Here is a 27,906-nt window from a genome sequence, read left to right on the forward strand (position 1 = left end):
TTCTTGAAGGTTCCTTCAAATATTTTTTAATTTTATTCCTGATTTAATCAAGAAAACTTTTTAAACCTCCTGCATTATAACACTGTTAAGACTCTACCTTACTGGATAAGTGTATCGATAAATTATTAGTATTATTTAACTCTAAAGTGAAAGATATTCATAATTCCTAAGAAAGTTCATTTTTAAAGAATTTCTTCAATCTCAAAATACTACTGGGTGCTATTAAAGAAATTCAAATTCTGGCAAGCATTTTAACTAATCAGACTCCATATTCTCATATTCTTTTGTGTTATAACAATTGTATTAAATTCATCAGGTTTAAAAATTCAGATTAGTTATGTGCTTTAGCTCTTTAATAATATAGTAATTTTTGTGCTAATATTAAATTATTCTTTATTTTTCAGTCTAGTCACAAGCTGACCAGATTTAATTAATGTTTTTATTCACTTATTTATTTTTAGAAGTTACATGCACACAATCCAATATACAGATGATGTATTATAGAGGATGTACACTGGAAACATAATTTTATTAACCAATGTCACCCCAATAAATTCATTGAAATTTTAAAACATTATTAAAAAGTTATCAAAAAATGTTATATAAAGATTTACAAATGGAATTTATTTTATTTTGGAATTCTTTCTGTAGAGTACAGTGTTCTTTAAAAACAAATGCCACTCACCGCTGTGTAAAGCATGTGATCCGCCACTTTGCTCTACACCTGAGACAAATGCAGAACGGCACTGAATGTGAACTGTGGTTGAAAAAATGCCATTCATTTGCCCTTAAAATTTGAAAGCATGTATAAAACTGTTGCTCATTTACAAAATGGGAAACTTCAAGGAATGTGTTTACTGAAAGCCACTGGACATCAGGGTATTTACTTTTACAAGTAAAATGAAAATGTTACTATGTTACAATGAACTTTGTGTGCATCTACTCCAAGAGATGGCCAGTTATGTCACATGGTGCGGGTTATCTGGTTATTTTTCATTCTCATAAAGAAAACATAGATACAGGTTAACATCTGTTTTCTTAGTTTGAAAAAAAAACTTCTTTGGCATTTTAGTATAATTTCTAGCAACTTTTTGGTCATATTTGTATACATTTTTTCACCACTTTAAAAAAGAGGGTTTTAAATCACTTTATTTTTCTTTGAAAATTTCTGACATGTTCTCTTCGAGTAGCAATTTTCAACCTTTTTTAATCTCTTGGTACACATAAACTAACTAATAAAATTGTTTGGCACACTAAAAATATATTTTTGACTATCTGACAAAAATTAGTTATAATTTTGATTCATTCATACCAGATGGCTATTGTGTTGGCTGTTTTCAGTTTGTTTGTTTTTATTTGACAATTTAAAGAAAAAGAATCAATGATCCTGATCAAATAGTCAGGTATTTGCATGTTTTTAAAATTCAGGTAGCCCTGGCTGGCGTAGCTCAGTGGATTGAGCACGGGCTGCGAACCAACGTGTTGCAGGTTCGATTCCCAGCCAGGGTACATGTCTGGGTTGCAGGCCATAACCCCCAGCAACCGCACATTGATGTCTCTCTCTCTATCTCTTTCTTTCTCTCTCTCTCTCTCTCTCCCCCCACCTCCCTTCCCTCTCTAAAAATAAATAAATAAAATCTTAAAAAAAAAATTCAGGTAGCACACCAGTGTGACTGCTGCAGCACATCAGTTAAAATTGCTGTCTTAAAGCAATAACACATTTTGGAGAGAGAAATAGAGGAGAGAGGAAGTCAGGGAAGGATTGAGAGGGAGAGGTGGAAAGATTAACATCATTTTCCTGGTTCTTTGTTTTTAAAGATTTTATTTATCCATTTCTAGACAGAGGAGAAGGGAGGGAGAAACAGAAGGAGAGAAACATCAATGTGTGGTTGTCTCTCGAATGGCCCCAACTGGGGGACCTGGCCTGCTACCTATGCATGTGCCCCTGTTACAGGGTACAGCCAAGAGCGGGGACTCCAAATGGGCATTTGAAATGGGGTCCAGAACTCAAGGTGTCCAAGAGATTTTAAGATGCCTTCACCCCTTCCCCCACAGGTGTGAGTTGGGGGCAGGGGCACATGGAGCAAGAACTTGCAGGGCTGTTTTGTACAGCAACAGCTTTACAGCTAATCCATGGCATGGTCATTTAACATACCTATAGCCTTTGGCTGGTCACTTAGATATGCTAAATAGCTATGGCCATTGGGATGGAAAGGGACCCCCTCAAGATGTGACTGGAGGGCAGGTCCCCCGAGTTACAACGCCTATGTGGGAGCTTGGAGAAGATTGGCTCCATGACATGGGGCCACACCTGCCCAGACCCACGATGGCAGCCAGAAAAGCTGGAAAGGATGGGAGATTGATGGCAAGTATGGCCAAGTGTGGGAGGAATTGGAAACAGGGCTGCAGGGGAAGATTGGCGTGGGGATTTAAACCCAGACACGCCAGCCATTGGAGAGAGAACCACACCATTTTGGTTTTGGCTGAGTGAGGACTCCCGTGGCCCTGGGGGAAAGAGGACCATGCGCCTTTGCCAGAGTGGGGACCCCCACAGCTTTAGAAGGGGGAACCACCACCTGGCTTTAGCAGAGATCCCGGCGACACAGCTGAGGGTGCCAGGAACCCAGGGAGGTCTCCCAGCCAAGATGGATTACTGGGAAGAACCAGGGGCTGCCTGAGCCATGGACTTCTATTTCCCTTTCCTGATATATGGTACCCCAGACTGGGCAAAGGGGGAAGGAAGGACTGTGTGTGTTTGTGGGTGTTTTAAGGGACTTTAGGATTTTGATGAAGACATTAGGTCACTAATTTAAGTCTGTATAGCATTAAATAAACATTTCCTTTCCTTTTCACGAATCTCTGGCACTGAGAGATGTCTTTCCTATAGACAGTGGACATAACGGACCTGGGGGTTCCTTTCGGTAATAGTATATCGTCCCAGGTCCTCCTTGTTGTTTGGTAACACCCCTGACTGGGAGTAGAACCAGTGACCCTTCAGTTCACAGTCTGGTGCTCAATCCACTGAACTACACTGGCCAGGGCCATTTTCCTGGTTCTTAAGCAGCACGTTATTTATAGTTTTTAAACTGATAGTTATGCTAGTGCTCATTTAATGTGATAAATGCAAGAAATTAATATCCCAGTAAGTATGAGTTAGACTTTTCAAAAAATAAACTATTAAAAGCATCTAATAGCTACAAGGTAAAGCAGGGGACCCCCCAAAAACCAGAATTGTTTTCTGGAGTGTGGGTCTCTTGTATAGTACAGGCTTCCTTTGGTATGTGAGTATTCCTCGAACCCATCTGTATCAGTGTACCAGCTGGTGTTGTTATGAGAGGCTGCATTCGGCTTCCACGTATTTTTTATGAAGACTCTTTCATTTGCCCATTTCCTGATGCGTTATTTACATGTGCATGCTGAGTGTTCAGCGATTTTTGACCAAAAACAACACAGTCTCCATATCTCACCCTCCCTATTCACCTGATCTTGCCCTGAGCAACTTTGTTTTCTTTCCCTGGATGAAAAAAAAGCTATCAAAGGGAAACGTTTTCTTAGTGTGGAAGAGGTGAGACACAAAGCAGCCAAGCACTGAAAGGCATCAAAATGGATCAGTTCAAAAACTGTTTTGAGCAGTGGAAGAAACGTCTCGATGAGTAAATTATATCAAACAGGCTACTTTGGTGGTGACTGAAGTTTAAACATGTAAGAAACAATACACCATTTTTTATAAATAAGTTCCATTTTTTTGGTCCCCCCTCATATGTTTATCAAGACCAAAATGGAAATTAGTCATTTTTTATTAATAACATTAATTGTTTTTTATTTACATAAATTATTAGCTACTATTTGGGATTTTACTTCACAATGGCTGAAGTTGGTTTTCTTGCTTCTCTTTCATAACAAAGCTCCTTTAGTGAATTGAATAGGTGATCACACTCTGTTGTTGCCAACTGAATTTTTTACATAAGCATTAAATATATTATAGATAATTATATCACTTATTAGACTCAAAGATATGATATATATTATTTGTCTTCTGTACTTATTTAAGAAAATTAAGACCCACTTAAGAAAGGCTGAAGATGAAAAATATTAATAGAGATTTTTTTCCACCAGGAAATGTAAGAATGAAATCATGGAGTGAATGTGTTCATTTTTTAAACAAAACATTTACTACCTTTTGAAGAGCAAATTTGTTAAAATAATTAAGTTCAAAAATTATAACTTTCACAATTTTTATGCTCATTTACAATGGTCTATTAACTGGACTGGCATCTGTATGAAATTTTAAACACCTCACAAGCAGAAAGTTTCTTCATAATATTACTTTCAGCAGGCAAATACCTAACACATTCCTTTTCCATTACTTGGAGTGGAAATACAATTTCAATATATCCAAAAATCATCTGACCAGTGTTTTCCAAGTACTTTAAATCTCTCTTTATTTCCTGTGAAATCTTATAGATGATACATAAGAGATAAAGGATTTAAAGATGAATAAGAAGCACAGACAGCAATTACAGACAAAATCAGCGGTGTTATTTTAATTATTCCCTTCATCTTAAATCTTAACGGATAAGATTAAGTTTCTGTGATGCTTGTTGGTACTATACAGATTCCAATATTAAAACTGTGTCATGGTGCCCTGGCTGGTGTAGCTCAGTGGATCGAGTGCGGGCTGTGAACCAAAGAGTCGCAGGTTTGATTCCCGGTCAGGACACATGCCTCGGTTGCAGGCCACAGCCCCCAGCAACCGCACATTGATGTTTCTCTCTCTCTCTCTTTCTCCCTCCCTTCCCTCTATGAAAATAAATAAATAAAATCTTAAAAAAAACTGTGTCATGGTATGATACAGCAGGTGTATTACATATAGATCTAAAATTATATACCTTTGTTGTTATCCATTCCTCCTACAGCATACAGAGTTCCGACTGTGGATTTTCTAGGTTTAGTTCTTGGACTTTGCATTAATGTTCTTCTTTCTGGCAATAGATGATATTTCATTGCTTCCAGAATCAACTTTTGACATTCCAGATCATTCTTAAATAATGCATGGTTTTCTAGGTCAGCCAATATCTGTAAATAACAGATAATCACTGTTAATAATGTTTTATAAAAATAAACATATGATAACAGTAGTTAAAATTAGAAGCTTAAAGTCTATGATATTACTCCTTTATTGACAGGTTTACATAATGAAATAAGAACTAATTATATTGACAAATAAATATAAGTAAAATGCATGCCTCCTAAGAAAACCAGAATAGAAAGTATTTTCAATGCAATATTATTTTTTTTTAAAGATTTTATTTATTTATTTTTAGGGAGGGAAGAGAGGGGGGAGAGAGAGAGAGAGACATCAATGTGAAGAGTGGGGGGAGAGAGAGAGAGAGAGAGACATCAATGTGCGGTTGCTGGGGGTTATGGCCTGCAACCCAGGAATGTATCCTGGCTGGGAATCGAACCTGGGACACTTTGGTTCCCAGCCCGTGCTCAATCCACTGAGCTACACCAGCCAGGGCTTCAATGCAATATTATTTATCATTTTACTACATATAGTATAAAGGAACTTCTAGAGATCATTTTTTTCTTTTTTCTCTTATGAAAGTAGTTTATAAATCAAATATAGTTACCTATGTTGGCCATAAACATGTCAGATGAAGAAAATTAAAAAGTAACCTTCAACAAATTAGGTCATAAGCCTGTCAGAAACACAGGGTAAGGCTAAAGTAGGTTTATAGTTAGTATAGGAAATAACACTCAATAGATAATAATCCAATAATAAACTATTTCATATACTTACAACTGTAAACCTACTTTTACCCACCCTGTATTTATGTACTTACTTTAAGATCTTCTAGATGCAGTTTAAGTGCTTTCAGATTAGAAAAAAAAAAAAACTCAATAAAAATGAAAGCAAGGCAAAGAAAGAGTTCCCAATAATGAAACCAAGGATTTTTCTTTCCAAACTCCAGTCAGTACCTGAGACGACAATAGTGTCAGAGTAACCATTTGAAGCTACAGTGTGTCTCTTTTGGCTATATCAGCTTTTCCTCCCCACAAATTCTCGTGTGTGCATTTCTTTAAACACACCTATAGTGTGCTTTATTTTCTTCTTCCTCTGTTGCTGTTTACATTCTCTTTTTTCTCGATTCCTTCTGCATCACGTTCTCATTCTTAATGAATCAATGTGTCATTTTTAGTGACAGAAATCTGTCACAGAGATTTAGAAAATGAATAACTAATAAAAGAAAACTCAACATTGGCTCACTGACATTTCTCCTACATCGGTAAGAAATTGTACCACATTTGAATGCTAATGTATATTGAGTGAGTAAATTATTATATGATGGCAGCACATAATTAAATAATTAATTTTAATGCTATAATTTTAACCTTAATTAAGTAAATTTACTTAGACATTGTAATACATAAACCACTGTTGGAGGTACCAGAAAAATATATAAGAAACATATAAGTTGTGGGAAAAATAAAAGGAATTACTCTGAGACTGAACAGAAACATAGTACATTAGAGTTAAAAGATGCTTAGAATATGGAAGGGAAGATGTTTAATGAAGTCCAGACTATGTTTTCCTTCCTGTATACTAAGCTAAGTTGCATTCCTACTCATTTTTATTCTGAATACTAAATAAAAAAAATAGACAAAGATGCAGGGATTAAGAAAAAAATAACTCAGACACAGACAGCAGTATAGTGATTACCAGAGGGAAACGGGGGATGGGGTGATGCAGAAAAGGGTAAAGGGGGAATTAACGGTGATAGAAGGAGACTTGACTTGGCATAATGAATGCAAAACACAGTACAGAGATGATGTATTATAGAGCTCTACATCTGAACACTACATAATTTTTTTAACCACTACCTCAATAACTCAATAAAATTCTTTTAAAAACTTTCCAAAACAGAAAAAGACAAGAAAAGATAGGATGGAATAGGATAAGGACTCTCCAGTGGACTAATGTTAGAGAATAGTGGAAATTGATAGAGAATATCAATTTCCAACAAGGACCCAGTGGTCTTTATAAATTTTAAAAAATGTTACAGAGAGACATATATTCTTTAAAATGGCTTTTGGGTATTTGCATGTCAAAATACAAAATTCTTAGATTTTCTTAAATCTAAGTACTTTTCTTTCCTTAAAAAGAAAAATAATGGGCCTTTACAATGACGCATTTATATATGTTTGAAGTTGGCTCCCATCAATTCACTTTATTTTCTTTCTCTATTTTTCAACTTTTATGGGAAATTTTGGGATTAGTTGATCATAAGAAAAAGAACAAAAAAAAACCCTCTTCTATTATTAGGAGCACACTCTAGAAATATCCAAGTAAATGGTTAACAAATTCTAAATAAAAGAGAAAAGTTAGAAAAAATACAAAGATATGTGCTTCTCCATGTTTTTCCTTGTAAAACTAACTCACAATCAAAATGCTTCACTGGGAATTTGGGTAATGACTTAAGTTTTAGATAAACAGATTCATGACAGCTGTCAATATCTTTAAATTTTGATATATGAACACAGAGGGTCATTTACAATAATATAATTTTATATACTATTCTTGATATTTAGATAACTCTTTAACTAATTAGATTTGAATAGTTTTAGCTTAAAATGAACTATATGCCTGATATTATTGTCCACGAAAAATTTTAGCACAATATTTTAATAAATATAACAAATTTATTTCTCAATGTTTTAAGCTTTAGAAAACGTATATGTTAGTTGTATGGATTCAATAAGCAATAATTAATTTAATACATAGTTTATGAATACAAAAATACATAACTGTTTAAATGAAAGTTCACTAAAGTAATTCTTCTATAATGTTTTCATCTTGTGACTTCTTGTAGTGCTACACACAAAAAAAAAAACATTGTGTTGGCTTACATTATAAGTTTTACTTCCTTGGACAGCTTTAAGATTATAGGCTAATATTAAATTGATTAATTATTAATAATTTTTGGATTATAAGTTAAAAATTTACTAACATTAGTCACTAAAATATTTCTAAATTTCTCTCATTTCTTATATCTATATAAACATAAATAAACAGAATATGCAACATATTTTAAATGTTAGTTTATATGATAAAATTTTTCGAAATGAAATAAAATGTATTTTCTTTTACAAAAAAATAGGATTTGTTTTCCTGTGTCTAGTTTCCTGTGGCTGAAAAACGAATGTTATTCAAGCTAAATTGTACCATTAATACAAAAAAAAAACCCCAGAGAACTAAGAATATGCATATAAGATAAAATATTATTGTTCGTTTCTTAAGAAAGATGTTATGTTTTAATAAATTCAATAACATGACACATGTATTCAAGATAAAACTAAAGTTCTTTATTTCAATGTCTCTGGTTGTATTTTGCTCGCTCATTTGTTTTACTGATTAGGTTCTGCTTATAGGTGAGATCATATGGTGTTTGTCTTTCACTGCCTGGCTTATTTCACTTAGGATAATGCTTTCCTTATGGAAAGTATTATGGGCTCGAGGGTGGGAGGCAGGGATGGGTGGGGCAGAGGGTGCATGCTGGGGTGCAAATGGAGACAACTGTACTTGAACAACAATAAAATAATAAAATACTTGAACAACTTGTACTTGAACAACAATAAGTAAAAAAATAAAAATAAAGTAAAATACATTAATTTTAGGATACATTTATATAGCTAAACATACATGTGTCTAAACACATACATGCAAAGATATATAAGCATTACTTCAAATTTTATATAATTTATAAGTATTTATAAAAAAATATAAGATATCCTGTAAAAATAAAGTATCAGAGTACAGTCACCTGTAAGTACCTAGGTTTGTAATACTTTCAAGTAATGTTTAAAGAAAAATTAATTGCTCTATCCCCACAGAAGTATGCTTAATGAAAATATATTAGAAATTATTTATTTCAAAGTATGGCAGGGAAGATATACAAGTTGAAATTTCAATATTTGTATAAATGACCAAGGTATTGTATATTAAAGTAATATTTTTCATTTTACTAAGAAACCATTGTGTAATAAGTAAACAATGTCATACTCCTAATCATTTCGCCAAGTTCTTTATTTTGAAAGATATTGAATTCTTCATAAGGACTGTTACTTATTATTATGTGATTTCAAGTTATTACTTGTGTATATGTCTTGCTCATAATTCTATGATTTGTATCTGTATTTCATCTATCTGACAACATTTTTAGGATTATTTTTCCATCCCAAAGTAATGCACACATTCAAAATAATATAAAGGTTAAGCTGACTTTTAAATTTGTCTTTAGATTTTCTGTATGATCCAAGATTAACACAAATGTTGCTCCTGCTTATATACAATGAGAGGCAGTTTTGCTTTTTTAATTATTTATTTTTTAATACAACCAAAACTATTATGACAGTTTTTCTGCTTATCAAACTTAGGAAAATATTAATGTTTCAATATTTATGTTATCAATATGGGTATATCAAATATATATAAACATAATATGCAATATGTAAGTAGTATACTATTTAAAAATATACTCAAGTTTATTGTACATGTATTTGTGCAATAGTTGTCTACAAACTATATTTTGTTTTTAAGATCCTACATAAGAATACCCTGTGCAATCAGTGATAATCATAGTATAATTTAGCTTACCAAGAAAATTGCCCTTGGAAGTTTCTCAATATTTTTATTGTTACTATGTTCTTAAACTTAGACTAATCATCAAATACGTCCTTATAAATTATTTGTATATTAAGCCTAAAGAAAAGATTCCACCATCTATCAACCAATAATGGTTCAGAATATTTTTCCAGCTAGAAGATATATCAGGAATAAAAATATACTGAGACTCATTATGAGGGGTAGCATAAGGTATATTAACAATTAAAATTACTTACAATTCTAAGAGGTAGATTCTTGGCAACCTCTTAGAAACCTTGGTAGATTTTTTTTTTTACCTAATAATGACTAGTGAGTTATGGAGTAAACCTGTAGCTTCAGAATAGAACAAGGTCAAGAAACTCATTTGAGAATACTGTATATGATATTTAGCATTGACTAATACAAGAAATCAGAATAATGTATCTATTAGTAGTTACAACCATCAACAGTAATTGTGTCAGAGCATTCTACTTGCCAGAAGTGTCATGAACTTTTTATTAGAATAAATATATTTTTTGCACTGTGTGCATTTAAACTTTTTTCTTTACTTTTCATGCATTGTTCTTAAAGTTCTGTTGGTTTTATCACTATCTTTGTTTTTATTAGAAAAAAATAAAAATAAATATAACTATTAAAACAATAGTTCTTAGAAATGAACTTTGCATTTGTTATTAAAATACAAATAATTTACTGATTTATTTGAACCACATGTTTAAAATAGCCATATGCCTAACAAAATATAAATATTAACGAGTGCTTTAATTTGGTGTGTTTACACATAGATACTCTTTGAACTTCAGTTTTCCAAGAATATTTAGATGTATACATTTCAATTATTGGCAATATATTGAAAAATATAACTCTGAAACTATTGCTTCATAAAAAGGCAATTTGTTATTCAAGTAGTTAGATTTTGCATTGTTTTCTACAGTCCAAATGAGAAAATAAAATAAATTTTCATATAATTCAAAAAATTGTTTCCTTTTTGTATAATTTACCTTAAGATGTCAAAGACAATATCCTCTTGAATAGATTCTTTGTCATAATGCTCTGCACTAACTTACATAGATACTCACTTAACATTGTAAATAACTCTTTTCTTATCAGGAGCAAACAAAAGCAAATGCATGGATGAACGTGTACTATGAAACCTAATCTTATTACATTAAGGGCATAGAATTTTAATTTTATATTAAAAGTCAGAAATATTTGCATTGTAAAAATTATCAATATACAGCAGCATACTCCTGTAAATAAGAAAATGTCTCTATTATAAGCTGCTTCCTAAGTAAGATTAATACTGCATAAATAAATGTATAATTTGAAAGGCAAAGTAACTAACAGAATCTGTACAAAACAAGAAACACATCTATACCTTCCATCTGGTCAGGGAATCCACTGAAAAAATGGAATGCAATATTGAATAAACACACAAGGAAAGATAAATTTAAACTTCCTATGGACTAAAGAAAGTATTGCTCCTTCTGATACTATGTCCTTGGGTTATCAAGGTTATGAAAACATTCTCATTATGTCACATTCATATGGATGTGACAAAATTTCAGATACTTCATATTATTACCTAATACTTCAGGTTTGTTTTCCTACTGGGTGTTGCCCTAAAAAATCAATTCACAAGATTTGAATCTAAAAAACAAACTTGAGTTCTACTAGAAGTGACAGTTCTTAGAAAATGAGTGACAGTTTCATATCTATTCCTTCAAGTTTTTTGTTTGGCAAAATGAATAAGATAAATGATAAAATACTGTATGCAGTAAGCTGCATGAAAAATGATTTTCTATTTCAATGTCTTTTAAATAGGTCTGATACAAACAAAATATTTCCAGGTATTTTTATAGAGCAGTTTCTAAGACATTCCACAGGGAAACAATGATTCAATGTAACCTCAATGCTAAGTAGCCTGTTTAATAATGTCAAGTGCTGGTGAAAAGAGAAAGTTCAGTTATCAGAAAACTTACTAGCCAACAATAAATGGTGAAGTCATAGGTAGGGCTGTCCCACTTCACAAGAGAAAACAGACACTAGAAAAGTTCTCTGTACATCTACTCCTTTTCAGATAGATTTTCAAAGAATTAGAGAGAAGGAAATGGACAAGTGAACTGAAAACTTGACCATCTGTTAGTTGGTTCACCAACGCTCACAGCATTTTCTTGGTCATAATTTCTCTGATGTGATCAGAACAGTGTAACCTTGCACCGAGAGAAAACAAGTCAGCTGTAGCTAGACTATTGGTCTGCAGCCTGAAAGAAACTCATCAAAATGAGTAGGAAGAGCCTCACATTATAATTAAAGTCCTATTAGGATTAGGTGAAATAAATTTGGGGGAAAAATAGTATCGTGAAATTTAAGAGACTGAAATATTTTTTTTGGTTCGTTTTACTGTGTAACCACTATTCTGGCTAAATTTTTTGAGGATATTATTTATATTTTAATAAATGAGAAGGGTAAATATAATAGATTTTATGTTCTTTTTCTTTTAAAAAAAACCCTCTTTTTAAATATTTTATTTATTTATTTTTAGAGAGGGAAGGGAGGGAGAAAGAGAGAGAGAGAGAGAGAGACATCAATGTGCGGTTGCTGGGGGTCATGGCCTGCAACCCAGGCATGTGCCCTGACTGGGAATTGAACCTGCAATACTTTGTTTCGCAGCCCGCGCTCAATCCACTGAGCTATTCCAGCCAGGGCTTATGTTTTTTTCAATGATATCATTTTAAAAGGAAAACACAAACCACTGACAGGCTAAGGTTTATGTCAGGTGCAGATGAATGATTCCTGCTCAAGTGTTTGTAAAAGCAGGAAGAACGGTCTTGAAGTAAAGAGTAGGTTCATTAATTTTATTCTGAATACAGAAGTATTTCATTGCCTTAAGATGAAAAGTAATTGGCTAAGTAGACAGTAAAGCTAGAGAAGAATAATGACATAATCAAAACACATAGAAATTATAAAGTTAACTAAGTTATTAGCAACAAATGAAGTGGGTTTTATGCTTCTTTTTTATTGTTGTTCAATTACAGTTGTCCCAATTTTTCCCCAGTTGCTCTCCCCTTTCCCGCCCCCTTACCCCATTCCCTCAGTCAATCCCCACCATACTCCCCATTACCACGAGCCCTTTATTCGTATTCCTTGGCTTGACCCTTCCCCTTCTTTACCCATTATTGCCCTCTCCCTCCCCTCTGGTCACTGTCAGTTTGTTCCTTATTTCCTGTCTCTGGTTCTATTTTGCTTCTTTGTTTGTTTGTTCATTAGATTCCACTTATAGGTGAGATCATAGGGTATTTGTCTTTCACCACTTGGCTTAGTATAATTTATGATTAACTTTTATTTACTTAATATGGGTTTGCAGACTCATAGATATTTTTTGAAAGTTCAATTTTTAAAAAAAAAAAAACTGAAATAAGTGATCCTCTTCTGTGTTTGAACATTACCCTGATCCTGAAACATGCTACTGCATTCTAAGTAGCCTCTGGGATTTTCATGCATTCATTCTGCAAATATTTAGTCAACACCAATTTTGTTTCAAGTGCTATAATAGGTTCCAAATACCTTCAGTCTCTTTATCACTAATTTATTCTGCTCATGCACACCTTCCTTCCTATCCCTTAGGACACCTTCATTAATATATTCATGTCTAGGCTATATTCAAAACCATGCATTATATTATTGTTTGTAAGACATTATTCAACATGACTCAGGCCAGCAGGGCAAAAATTCTGTAACACAACTCTATATTAGCTATTTGGTCACTTTCAATAAGACTGTAGTGCACTGTATTCTGTATTTCATCATTTAAATCATCTGATCTTTTTCATCTGAATAGATCATGCCTTTTTTAAAAAAGGAATATCTGTGTAATATTTGTAATACTTTTTTCTCCTGGGGTGTGTCTACTAAAATATGAGCCAATTTTTCAAGTCCAGTTTAAGTTTTTTTTTACTTTACTAAGCAATTACCTAATTGCTCAGGCTACAGTCAATGTAATTTTTTAAATCATATCAGACTAATCAATTGCCACCTGTGTAGTCACATAAGGGTTTATTAATCATTCTAAGTCATAAACTTATAGGAAATTAGGAAATGTCTGGAAACCATTAACAAAGTTATAAGCTTGTAGGAAATGCTACATAACTAAGTGATTGATCATTTACTATGATTACAGTATCTATTATTTTATTTTTAAATAAGTATTCAGTATTATATAAAAAAGTACAATGTATAGGCAAAAAATATATTTACTATCATATCTCAAATTTCTTGCATAAATTAATCATCTTCAAAATATTTATGATCTTTCAGAAATATCTTTTCTAAACAGCCAACCAAATACCTATATTTTTATTTTATTTTGTGAACAATGTATCCCACATCCAGCTAATGACATGTTTATTTCCAGTCAACAGCCAAATTCCATTACATAAATAATTTTGGATCTTGTGCACTATTGCCTTTTCTTTACAAAAGCTGCCTCACTGGTTGATATTCATATTAACTCTTTTCTGAATTTTTAAGAAAGATTAATAGTATGAAAGCTTGTATGTGATACAAACAATTATAAACAAATTCAGACTATTCCCACATAGTGCCCTCAAACATAAGCATTCAAAATTTACTTCTTTCTGTTTTAATTCCTTGCATTACATTTGAAAGTATTTCCTAATGGAATTCCAAACACCTAGTTCATGTTCATCGCCCATGGTATATTCAGACCAACCTTCTACTTTGATGGGTCTTTTTTCTTGCTATCTCTCATATGAACAATTTATTACATCTTTAATATGATTTTTAAATATTTGAACTCCGAATTTTAGTTGAGTATACTTGTTTTAACTGTGTTTTCAATGAATTTTTAGAAGCTTGTCTTTCATGTATAAATCGATACCCTTAGGACTTCAATTTTGATTTGCCATTTCCTTAATTCATTGCTTAGTACTGTAATGCTTACACTTAGTAGTCACCAACAGAAACATATACTGCTTTTATCTTGCTTTTATGTTTTTTAAGTAATTTAAATGTTTTTTAAAGATTTTATTTACTTATTTTTAGAGACAGGGAAAGGGAGTTGAGAAAAAGAGGGAGAGAAATATCAATGCATGGCTGCCTCTCACATGGTCTCCACTGGGAACCTGGCCCACAACACAAGCATGTGCCCTGATTTGGAATCTCACTGGTGACCCTTTGGCTTGCAGGCCATGCTCAGTCCACTGAACTACAACAGCCAGGGCTTGCTTTTACCATTTTATATACAGTTATCTCACTTCTAAATATTAACTGTATTTATTTGAATTTCAAAGGTGAAATCTGGATGAATATATACTTATAAAATTTTATGATTTGTGATCTTATATTACAAGAGGGTAACTGGAAAAACAAACATATTTTAATGTTTGCAGATTTATCTGAGAGACCATTATTTCTGTTCATTCTTCTTTAAGATCATTCAGAAAAGCATTCCCTATGGGGAAATACAGATCACAGTCACCTTTACCATCTCCATGGGGAGTCAGATGCAGACTCAGATTGAGAAGAATGTAAGCTGCCCATGTGTGGCTTTGGAGGACATCATGAGACTTTTGATGGAGAGATTTGCTTAATCTGTAGCACTGAATTAATTTAAAACAGTCTTTATTTTTGAGTTGCATGTAGTAACAACTTTCAACTTGTTAAACAGGTACTGGAATGTTTGTGTTACAGCCTGCAGGATGGAGAGCTACCTAGGGCCCAGTATTTGTTTTCAGAGATGTTATACCTAAAAACATTATAGTAGTGTTTGATAAATACTATTGATACATCAATAAAATTTATCTTTTCCTAGAATAAAATTATTAATAGACATTTGTATTTGCCTTGTTTCTTTTTCTAAACTCCCTCTTTCTTTCTAAAGATGTATACCATACTCCACATGTCCCTAATGTCTATTACAGACCTTCCCTGGTGTAAACAGTCCCTCAAGTTATACACTAACTTTCTGGATCACCTTTTTGCAGGACTCATTTGTCTGCTAGCTACAAAAACTCAAAATACCAACATCCTAAAGAAAAAAAATTAAACAATATTTAATTATTACTAGTTAGATAGTTTTACTAGTATCTTATAAGAATAATTATATTTCAATATTAGCTCTTATTGCCTGAAATTGATGAACTGTATTATAGCCAAATAAGGTATTCAAATCATAATGTGAATTCAAGCCATCTTGTGATAAGTAAAATACTCCTGAAACAATAAAATTTAAGTGTGATACTCAGTACAATACTGCATTTCTATACATTTTTCTTACAGGAAATTTCTCTGAGTTAGGAGGTAATGTCCATGTACTAACTATAACTAACAATGGTCTAAGAACAAGGGTCATTCTCAAGCGTACCTTCCTTGAGGGGGACAGATCTGTAAGTGGCCTACACACTACGTTCAAAACTATCTTGAGCCTGTAGAGAGCATTCGGTGCTCTGAGAAAGATGGAAAATTTTTTCCCTACTTCTTCTATATTTTGTCTCAGAGACATTAATTCTTTTTTTTAAGATTTTATTTATTTATTTTCAGAGAGGGAAGGGAGGGAGAAAGAGAGAGAGAGAGAGAGACATCAATGTGCGGTTGCTGGGGGTCATGGCCTGCAACCCAGGCATGTACCCTGACTGGGAATCGAACCTGCGACACTTTGGTTTGGAGCCCATGCTCAATCCACTAAGCTACGCCAGCCAGGGCTGATACATTAATTCTAATGGCAAGAACCAAATGATGGTCCTGGAAGTTCTTTAACACAGGTCTGCAGGACAGCAATGGAAGGAACTGGATGCCTCATGATTTGGAAAACTGCATTCACTGATTCAATAATAATGGAGACCTAGTATTAAATTTCTATTTTGCTTTAGCCTTCTCTCAATTATCTGTAAATAAAGCCTTTTAATTTTTCTCACAGTAATTACAAGGTATCAGTCAGTATTTCATTTCACTAAGAGAGGATGGGGAGAGAATTGTAATCACTGCCTATTTGTAGATTTCTAGCTTTTCGAGCTTTAATCTGATCAAAGCCCAACATACCTCTTTTGATCATCATCAGTGAAATAAATTTCTGTGAAAGCAGCAAGGTGGATGCGCTTGCAAATCAATAAGGGATTATAATAATTCTCCCAAGTGATGCTAATTCCACTGGGCATACGCTCTGCCTGTAGGATTTCTAAAGTTTAGTTATGAAATGAGTTGTTCAAACACCTTCCCTGAACAAACTTCAAGGATAAAGAAAATATAAGCTTATTAACCTTAATACCAAAGGCCTTGAAATGCCAGATACTTCTTTATCAGTTTCTAACTTAAATAATTTATGATATAATTTACATTACAATGGAATATACCATTATTATTGGGTAGTATTTACAGTTACATAGAGCATATTAGCTGTTGAGAAGCCTAATACATCTTTATCCAATAGCACTGTTTTCAGTTGGTTGACCTTCTCAAAACAGGAATCATTATTCACTTTTGTGTTCTTTACTTATAACCCTTCTAAACTTAAATAACAGCTGAAAGCCATTGCATAAAGCTACATTAATAAATCACACATATGCACATATACACACACATATACTGAAAGATAATTGCTAAAATCATATTCACCAGATTTAGCAATTCCAATTCTGGATATTTATTCAAAGCGGGACAAAACTAACTCAAAAAGATATCTGTACCCTTGTACTCACTGCAACATGTTTTACAATAGTCAAGACATGGAAGCAAACTTTGTCCATTGTTTGGATGAATGGATAAAGAAAAGATGTTATACATACATACTGATATATGTATAATGAAATATTATGCAGCCTTTAAAAAAGCTGCATTCTTTAAAAAGAATGAAACCTTGTCATTTGCAACAACATGGTTGGGCCTTGAGGGCATTATGCTAAGTGAAGTAAGTAAGGCAGAGAAAGACAAACATAGGATCTTACTTATATGTGGACTCTAAAAAAGTCCTGAACTCATACATGAAAGGACATGCTAGTGGCTGTTAGAAACAAGAGGTAAGGGTGGGTGGCAAAAATCGGTGAAGGTGGTCAAAAAGTACAAACTTCCAGTTTTAACATAATGAAGTCCTGGGGATATGATGTACAGCATAGTGACTATAGTTAATAATACTGTATTGTATATTTGAAAGTTGAGAGGCCATCAAGACCCAAAGGATAGTGTGTAGAAGATAAGCAACTTCATCATTATAAAAACATACATGTATCCTTTTTCAACAGATACCACATTAGGGAGAAGGAAGGTTGGTTATGAGAACCCTTAAGAGGGAAGAGACAGCCCTGATAAAAACTTGGAATTTTCCATTCCCTGAATAGTCATAGTTGTGAACCATATTATTATTTTCTATTTTTCTATGTTTTCTAACAATTAAGTATAAAGTATTCTGTCATCAATAGGAATAGAAAATTAAAAACAAGATGGCATCAGTTAAAAAATAAATGACTTCTCTGTAGAAATATGAGGTAAAATGACTAGTTCTAATATTTAGGAGAGTACATTTAATTAATTGATGCAATCAATAATATGTTCACACAGTTTTAGAGGCACTGTCTTAGGTACATACATATATTTACAGGGGTCATAATATACTAATAAAAGGGGATGTAACTATAAGAATATATCTAAAATGTTCTATTAGTAAAGATAACTAGAAATATGAGCAAATTGCTTTAAGAAACAGACACACATATTTATCCAAGTGTTATGTTATGTGGTAAAGAAATACAAGAGGGGATCTTTCTTACCTGAATCAAAAAAGATAAAGACTTATTTTCCAAGCATGGAGAGAAGTTAGGGATATTTCAAGAAGATTTTAGGTCCAGAGGATTAAAAGGAAATCCAGCAGAATTCAAAGTAATGCTATTTATCAGAACCCCAAGGACAAGGAAAGTAAAGGCAAACATAAATGGGATGATATTATGCTGAAAGGCTTCTGCACAGCAAATGAAATCATCAATAAAACAAAATACAACCAACCAAATGGGAGAAGAAGATTGCAAACAACAACTCTGACAAGGGGTTAGTATCCAAAATATATAAAGAATTCAAACAACTCAAATAATCTCATAAAAAAAATAGGAAGAGGACCTGAACAGACACTTCTCTGAAAAAGACATACAAATGACCAGTAGATACATGAAAATATGCTCAACTTTACTAGCTATTAGGGAAAAGCAAATCAAAACTACAGTGAGATACCACCTCACACCTGTTAGAAAGGCTATTGTCAACAAGACAAAGTAATAACAAGCATTGGAGAAGTTGTGGAGAATAAAGACCTCTCATTCGTGGCTAATGGGGACGTAAACTGTTATAGCCACTATAGAATACAGTATGGAAGTTTCTCAAAACATTTAGAATAGAGTTACCATATGACCCAGGAACCCCTTTTCTGGATAAATACCCCAAAACTTTAAAAACATTTATTTTCAAAGACATATACACTCCTATGTTCATTGCAGCATTATTCACAGTGGCCAAGACATGGAAACAACCCAAGTGTCCTTCCACAGAAAATTGGATAATGAACATATGGTACATATACCCAGTGTAATACTACTCAGCCATAGGAAGAAATGAAATACCGCCATTCACAACAACATGAATCGACCTCGAGAATGTGCTAAAATAAGTCAGTCAAAAAAGATAAGAACTATATGATTTCATCCATATGTATGATATAAAACTGAAAACAACAAATGAACAGACAAGAAAAATAAATAAAAACTCACAGACACAGACAGTAAAGAGTATGTTGGTTACCAGAGAAGAAGGGGGATTTGAGGAGGATGAAGAGGGTAAAGGTGGGGTCAAAGATACGGTCACAAAAGATGACTTGACTTTGCGTGGGTGGGCACACAATGTAACATGCAGATCATGTATCATAGAAATGTATACTTGAAACGTATATAATCTTACTAACCAATGTTACCCCAAAACATTTAATAGAAAAAATGAAGTAAAAATAAAAAAATACAGCTTGCTTAGTGAGAATCTATTCTTAATAAAACCTTTCTCTTTCCTCCTCTATATCATCTCCATGTTTATCTATTTCAATGTCCATTCAATTATTCATTCACCCATTCATCCAGCCTTCTATCCCTACGTATGAAAGCATATAAACATACAACCATAATTCCTGTATCCTCTTTGTTTTCTCTCATCACACATTAAATTTCCTAGACAATATGTGCAATTTGGTCTTCCAGCTATATCCAGAATATATTTACTACTACAGCCCTGGGATAAACTAACATTATTACCAACTAGACTATTGTAATATCTCCTAAATGGTATGTCTGCTTCTAAAGTTTCTTCTTAATAATGTTGGTTATTTTTCATTTGCTTCCCCATTATTTGCACTATTCTCTGTTCTGCTAAGTGCCTTATGAACTTGAATTATCTGGAATTTCATCATCTAACACCCTTGCTGATTTGATATTGGCAGGGTCCAACCAGTGGAATTTATCAGCAGAAAGTCAGAGAATTAAAGCAAAGGTAGTATTTCTTCTGTAGTCTGCATTATGTGGCTGTAATGCTGTCTGCCTCTTTTGCTTCTTTCAAAAACAAGGGAACATATTTATCTGCATAGCTGCATAGCTGCGGATAATATGGCATGAAATCTTAGCACAGACATAAAAATGAATAAATTTAGTGGGATATTTATAGATGCAGGAGTCCAAAGTTATGGATATAAGTCATGGTTATAACTCTTTCAAACTCTGTGAGCATGAGCAAGCCACTAAATTTCATGAACTTTAATTCTTCATATATAAAATTTAAATAATATGTTTTATACTTCTTAAAACATTATCTTGCATGATCAGTTATGTGAAAATATTTTAACATAAATAGCCTAGTTAAAATTGTGTACAAGATTTACTAATTTTAAAATTTAAAAAATCTAGAACAAGATATATAGTTTAAAACAATTTAATTTTATCTGACATTTTGAAATCTATTCATTCCTATATGATTCTAACTGTATATATCTCCAAGATCTCATTGCTTAAAATGAATTAATGAATAGATATCTTAATTGCCTACAAGTTAATGAAATATGTCAAAGTATAAGCTATTTTTTTTCTATGACAGTTATAGAGGGATAGTTCATAAATTTTAGTCATTTTCTTATGCTGCCTAAGTAATCTCTCACCCATATGATGAATTCTCATGAAAATATATAGAGAGTGCTGAAATCTAGTCTTTAAAGGAGAAAAAAAGATATTTTCTTAATAGCAACTCTAAATTATTTCATAAGTGTTTTAAATAATACAAGCAAGTAAATATTATTCTATGCACTACTTTCTAAATTTTTTGTTGTACTTTGCCAAATAAGTGAAATTACTTTGTGGTTTTTAAATTTTAGTGTCTAGATTATCTTCCAATGAAGTATAGATTTCCCTGATTTAATATCCTTAATTTTTATGCTTTCTGCTTCCAAATAATTATAGGTAAAAAAAATATATGCTCATTTTGTTAATATTTCAATGCATCTGTTGACTTTTTCAGTTTTTAAAATAGCTTCAGTGGTTTTATACTAATACACATTTATGAAGCATTTTACAAATAAGTTTATGATATATTTTGGTCAGTCTAACCTCTTAAGAAGAGAACAAATAATTAAAGATGATTAGCAAAAGTATCATTATTTTGTTTTACAACTTACCAAATATGTACTGATATTTGAGTCAGAAGAAGGGCCATACATAATCTTTTAACATGTATCACATAATAAGATAATAGAGATTTCCAAGAAACTTAAGAAAGAAACAAAGTGCATTCAGGGAAATACTTTTGGTTTTTACCTATCGAGCATGATGTTGGCTGTAGCTCTGTCATAAGTGGCCTTTATTATGTTGAGGAATGATCTCTCTTTTCCCACTTTCCTGAGAGTTTTATCATAAATGGGTGTTGGATTTTATCAAATGTTTTTTTGGCATCTGTTGCTATGACCACGGAATTTTTGTCCTTCATTTTCTTTATGTAGTGTATTATGTTTATCGACTAGCAAATATTGCACCAAACTTTCAACCCTGGAAGAATACCTCTCAATCATGGTGTATGATCCTTTGATGTATTGCTGGATTCGGTTTGCCAATATTTTGAAGAGGATTTTAGCATCTATGTTCATCAGTATTGACCTGCAGTTTTCTTTGTTTGTAGTGTCCTTATTTGGTTTTGGAATTAGGATAATGCTGGCTTCATAAAAATAGCTTGGAACTCTTCCCTCCTTTTGAAATTTTTGGAATAGTTTGAGAAAGGTAGGTGTTATTTCTTATTTAAATGTTTGGTAAAATCCACATGTGATTTTACTGTAGTCCAAGACTTTTGTTTGCTGGAAACTTTTTGGTTACTGTTTTAATTTAATTAGTTGTTACTGGTCTATTTAGCCTTTCTGATGATGTCTGACTTACTTTGGCAAACTGTATGATTCTAGAAATTTATCCATTTTGCCCAGGTTGTCCAATTCATTGGCATATAGTTGCTCATAGCATTTCCTAACAGTCCTTTGCATTTTTTGGTGTCAGTTGTTACTTCTCTTCATTTCTAATTTTATTTACATGGGTCCTCTCTCTTTTTTCTTGATGAATTTGGTTAAAGGTTCATAAATCTTGTTTATCTTTTCAAAGAACAAGCTTTTGTTTTTGTAGATCTTCTGTATTTTTTTATCACTTTCTATGCCATTTATTTCTGCTCTGACTTTAATCATCATCTTCCTCCTACTTACCATGAGCTTTGTTTGTTGATATTTTTCTAGTTCTTTTCAGTGTAGGGTTATATTGTTCATTTGAAATTTTTTCTTACCTCTGGGCCTGCCTGTAATGCTATCAACTTTCTTCTCAGGACTGCTTTCACTGTGTCCCACAGATGTTGCGTTGTTGTATGTTCATTTTCATTTGTTTTCAGGTAATTGTTGATTTCTTCCTTGATCACATTGTTAGCTCATTCATTGTTTAATAAAACACTATTTCACTTCCGTGTGTGGATGTTTTTGAGGTTTTTTATTATAGTTGATTTTTAGTTTCATGCCATTGTGATCCAAGAATATCCTTGATATGATTTCAATCTTCTTGAATTTGTTAAGACTTATTTTGTGTCCTAACATGTGGTCTCTATTCGGGAATGTTTCATGTGCACTTGAGAAAAATGTGCATTTGCTGTTTTGGGGTGAAATGTTCTGTAAATATCATTTAAATCCAACTGATCGAATCTGTTGCTTAAGGTCACTGTTTTCTTGCTGAATTTTTGTCTGAAAGACCTATCCATTGATGACAGCAGGATGTTGATTTCTCCCTTAAAGTCCACCCAAATTTTCTTTATACATGCAGGTGTTCCTACATTGGGTGCATATATGTTTATAAGGGCTATATTCTCCTGTTGCATTGATACATATAGTATTATTCAGTGAGTTTCTTTTCTTTTTTGTTATAGCCCAGACAGTTGTCCACCTTCCCCACTTATTCAACACAGTACTGGAAGTCCTAGCCACAGTGATTAAACAAGAAGATGAAATAAATGGCATCCAAACTGGAAAGAAAGAAGTAAAATTGTTATTATCCACAGATGACATGATACTGTACATAGAAAACCCTGAAGACTCCATCAGAAAACTACTAGATCTAATAAATGAATTTGGTAAAGTACCAAGAAACCAAATTAATATTAAGAAATCAATGACATTTTTATATACCAATAATGAACTAATCAGAAAGATAAACTAAGAAAACATGATTTAATATTTCAAAAAAATAATAAACTACAAATAAACTTCACCAAGGAGATAAAAGACCTGTACTCAAAAAATTATTGGATGTTGAAGAAAGGAATTGAGGAAGATACAAATAAATGGAAGCATATACCATGTTCATTCATCCAAAGAATTAACATCACTAAAATGCCCATATTACACAAATCAATTTATAGATTCAACACAGTCTCATTAAAATATTCAATACCATTGGCATATTTCACAGATCTAGAACAAATATTCCAAAAATTTATATGGAACCAAAAAAAAAAAAGACCCTGAATAACCTCAGCAGTCTTGAGAAGGAGGAATAAAGTTGCAGGTATTACAATACCTAATATCAAACTTCCTATAAGGCTACTGTAAACAAAACACTCTGATACTGGCATAGAAACAGGCATATAGATCAATGAAACAGAGCATAAAGTTGAGAGAAATAAATCTGTGCCCTTATGGTCAATTAATATTTGACAAAGAGGCCAAAGCAGCATATAATGGAGTAAAAACAGTCTTCAATAAACGGGGTTGGGTAACTGGACAGGCACATGCAAAAAAAATGCAACTAAACCATCAACTTACACACAAGAATTAACTCAGAATGGGTAAAACACTTAAATGTAAACCACAAAACCATTACTGATTGTGTTTAGTAAAATCTCACACATCTCTTTTAGCAATATTTTTGCTGCTATGCCTCCCAGGGCAAGGGAAATAAAGAAAAAAAAAATAAATGGGACTACATCAGACTAAAAAGCTTCTGCATAGCAAATAAAACCATCAACCAAATCACAAGGGAACCCACTGTTTTTTGCTGACATGTCTCCTAGGGCAAGGGAAGTAAAGGGAAGAAAATAAATGGGACTACATCAAACTAAAAATCTTCTGCATACCAAATAACACAATCAACAAAATCAAAAGGAACCCAGTCTATGGGAGAACATAATCACCAATAATACATCTGAGGAGGGGTTAAACTTTAAAATATGTAAAGAACTTATATAACCCAACACCAGGAAAACAAACAACCCAATTAAAAATGGGCAAACAACCTAAATATACACTTCTCCAAAGAGGACATACAGATGGTCTATAAGCATAAGAAAAAAACAAGCTTAATCTCACTAATTATCAGAGAGATGCAAATTAAAACCATAAGATATCACCTCACACCTACCAGAATGTCTGTCATCCATAAGTTAACAAATTACAAGTGTTAGTAAGGATGTGGAGAAAAGGGAATCCTCATACACTGCTAGTGGGAATAGAAATTAGTGTAGCCACTGTGGAAAATAGTATGGAGTACCCTTAATAAATTAGAAATAGAACTGCTTTTTGACCTAGCAACCCCACCACTAAGAATATATCTGAAAAATTCTGAAACACGAGTTTGAAAGAATATATGTACCCCTATATTCAGGGAAGCTTTATTTACAATAGCCAAGATCTGGAAACTGCCAAAGTGCCCATTAGCAGGTGAGTGGGTAAAAAAGCAGTGGTATACTTATACAACAAAATATTATGCAGCCATAAAAAAGAAGGAACTTTTACCTTTAGCAATGACGTGGATGGACATGTGTTGGGAACCGCCCTGACTGGCATCAGAAGCTGAAACCCCCACCTAGGCTAAGGCTAAGGGAACGCCCTTGGAACTGTAAGCCAGCAAGGAGACAAAAGCTTATCTCCCTGGCAGGAATGCTGCTTCTGCTGCTTTATTCATAACTGAACCCCCAAAAAGCTTGGTCGGTTAGCCAAAGACAGGTAAGATTCCCCACGGGGGAATAACCTAAGACAGGCACGATCACTTTGGGAGGCCCCCCCCCCAAAAGAAGGACTTGGGGGGCTGCAGCAAAAGGGGGTGATGGACCCTCGCTCCTCGGCTTTGACATAGCCTGAGTTCTCAGCATCTGGGAGAAAACCTCCTTGTCTCCCAGTTGCCTTGGTTCCCGTGCTCCACCTAAGCCTGAAACAATGACAGGGTGGTGCCGCCCTGTGCTGAAAAGGGGCGGATTCCCCGGGGTGATCAGGCATAAGAAAGAACATGTAAATTACTGTGAAACCTTCTTTGTTTAGAATGCTCTCAGTTGAATGAGAAGGGTCTTAGGAGGAAGTTATTTTGTTCCTCAGTCTTACAGCTCTTTGACCCTGACTCAATAGACTGGCAGAGTTCTTTGTTTTCTATAGTTCCTTACTTCCCCCTAATGAGTACTATACTTTACCTGAATTATTATGCAGAATGAGCCCAATAAAAGCAGGTATGGACTGTAAATCGGCGTGCTCCCCACTAGGGGGGATGGCCATTTCGTCCCTACTTCCCCACAGAAACTAGTTTGTCTCTGTGCATGTGTGTTTTTTCTCCTGTGTTTTCGTCGAGCCATCCACAGCGTTCTGTGATCACTGCTGGCCCATGACCCACGTGCAACAGACATGGGGCATATTATGTTAAGAAAAATAAGCTAGTCAGAGAAAGACAAATAGCATTTATGTGTGGAATCTAATGAACAAAATAAATAGGTGAACAAAATAGAGTAAGAAGCATGATTCATGGAACAGACTGACAGCTGTTAGAGAGGAGGGGGGAGAGGGGCTTGATAAAAGAAGATGAAGGGATTCACCAATAGCATATATTCATAACCCATAGGCGCAGGCAACAGTGTGGTGATGGTAGGGGCTGGGTGAAGGTGGGCAAAGTGGTGGAAATGGGGACATCTGCAGTAGTGTCAACAGTAAAAATAAAGTATATATACTTTGTTAATAGAGGGGAAAAATTGAGGTGGATGGAAGGAATATGATATTAATATACATAAATTAGGTAATATACATATATATGAATATCTTCATTTACTGTTTTTTCACAAAAAGAAAGCAAATACTATAAAAAGGGAGAACCACATGTAAGATCTTAAACTTGAGATTTCAAGGTTCCATTTTATTGAAGTGCTCAGGATAATGTTAGGTGGTAGAGTGTGTACTTAACGATGACAAATGAGATATGTAAGAAATGTTACAAGACTCTTTCATTCAAATATGGATTTTCATTAATGACTTTTTAAAGTTATTACTTTGACAGTTCTATTGGCATGTAAAATTAATTTTATAGTCATTAAATGTCCCTTATGACCATGAGATTATCATAACTCAGTAACATAAATATAGGCAATATAAACTCAACACCATGTGAATTTTTTAATATTAAATATCATGGACAAAACTGTGTCCTCTCCAAATTCATATGTTAAACTCTAACCCTCAATGTGACTGCTTTTGGAGAGAGGGCCTTTAAGGAGACAATTAAGGTTAAACAAAATTATAAGGTTAAAAGAAATTATGAGACTGGTCGCTATATGCTCAGAGAAGAAAAGAGGAAGAGGGAGATACACCAGAACATGTGGCCTCTCTCTCCCTCACTTTCTTACTGCCGTGTGGGGACACAGCAAAAAGGCCACTTTCTGTAAGCTGGGAATAGAGCTCTAACCAGCACCTACATTTTCTGGTATGTTGATCTTGGACTTAAAGCCTCCAGAAACTTGAGAGTATAAATTCAAGCCACTTAGTCTGCGGCATTCTGTTTTGGCAGCCCAAGCCAACTGATACCCTTGGTTTACAACACTCTAAGCAAATGATTTCCATATTTTCATTTAATTTTCTCCATGTATGTTTGTTGTCAGATACTTTTAAAGATTACTTCCAGCCTGCAATTTAAGTGCTAAAATAGTTCTAATCTCATGAAATTTCTTAAAGACCTGCTATTGGGTTTTAGTATTTTTTTATTAATAAGTCTTAATGAGTTGTGTTACCATACTTTCATACTGTAATTACACTTTTGTGTTTTTTTCTTTCTTTTGTATATTCCAAACAAGATGCAAAAACACTGAAAAATGGGGCATGTAGTAAGTACATTTTAACTGGGAAAAAATGAAACTTTGGATAAAATCCTACCCAAGCTCAGCCTAGGGAGCAAACAAAAGAATAAGGAACTATAAATATGAAGAACATTGGGTACCAGGGAACTAAGAAAAAGAAGGTACTGAAAAAAAAAAGAGAGAGGGATGCACCAAAATGTTAAGTATACTAAAAGAATATTTTGTCATTTTGTCATTTTTATTTCTCATTGTTCCCAGCTGGGAGAATTTGATGTTTAATGAATTCTGAACTCATACAAAAAAGCCCTAAGACTTGACAAATTTTACATTTTTCATCTTCTTAAAAACAAAACTACCACAACTTCAAGGATTTATATGTAAGTTATAAAATTTATTACATTTTTCATTCCTAATAGTCTTTGTTAGTGTGTAAGTACTGGATGGATGAGTTTATCTAATCTTCTTTGTCTCAGTTGACATTTTGACAATGCAAACAAACACACACATTCAGTTGTTCTTGCCACACTGGAACCACCTTCCCATGCTAGTTCCTCTCAGGACATTATTATTTGAATATTTTGCACTCACCTAAACTT

At 33.4% G+C, this 27,906-nt stretch overlaps 1 protein-coding gene across 2 annotated transcripts in view; it reads right to left on the reverse strand.

Annotated features, from left to right (window-relative positions):
• Positions 1 to 27,906, reverse strand: part of KLHL1 (kelch like family member 1) — a 340,886-nt gene that overhangs the window by 77,247 nt on the left and 235,733 nt on the right. For both annotated transcript variants that reach the window (XM_045839157.1, XM_045839156.1), the window contains one exon: positions 4,890 to 5,076. In XM_045839157.1, the coding sequence (XP_045695113.1) occupies positions 4,890 to 5,076 (187 nt within the window). The remainder of the gene's footprint in view (positions 1 to 4,889; positions 5,077 to 27,906) is intronic.

This window comes from Phyllostomus hastatus, unplaced genomic scaffold (assembly GCF_019186645.2).
Source record: "Phyllostomus hastatus isolate PE091 unplaced genomic scaffold, TTU_PhHast_1.1 phas_contig_29, whole genome shotgun sequence".
NCBI classification, from domain to species: Eukaryota; Metazoa; Chordata; class Mammalia; order Chiroptera; family Phyllostomidae; genus Phyllostomus; species Phyllostomus hastatus.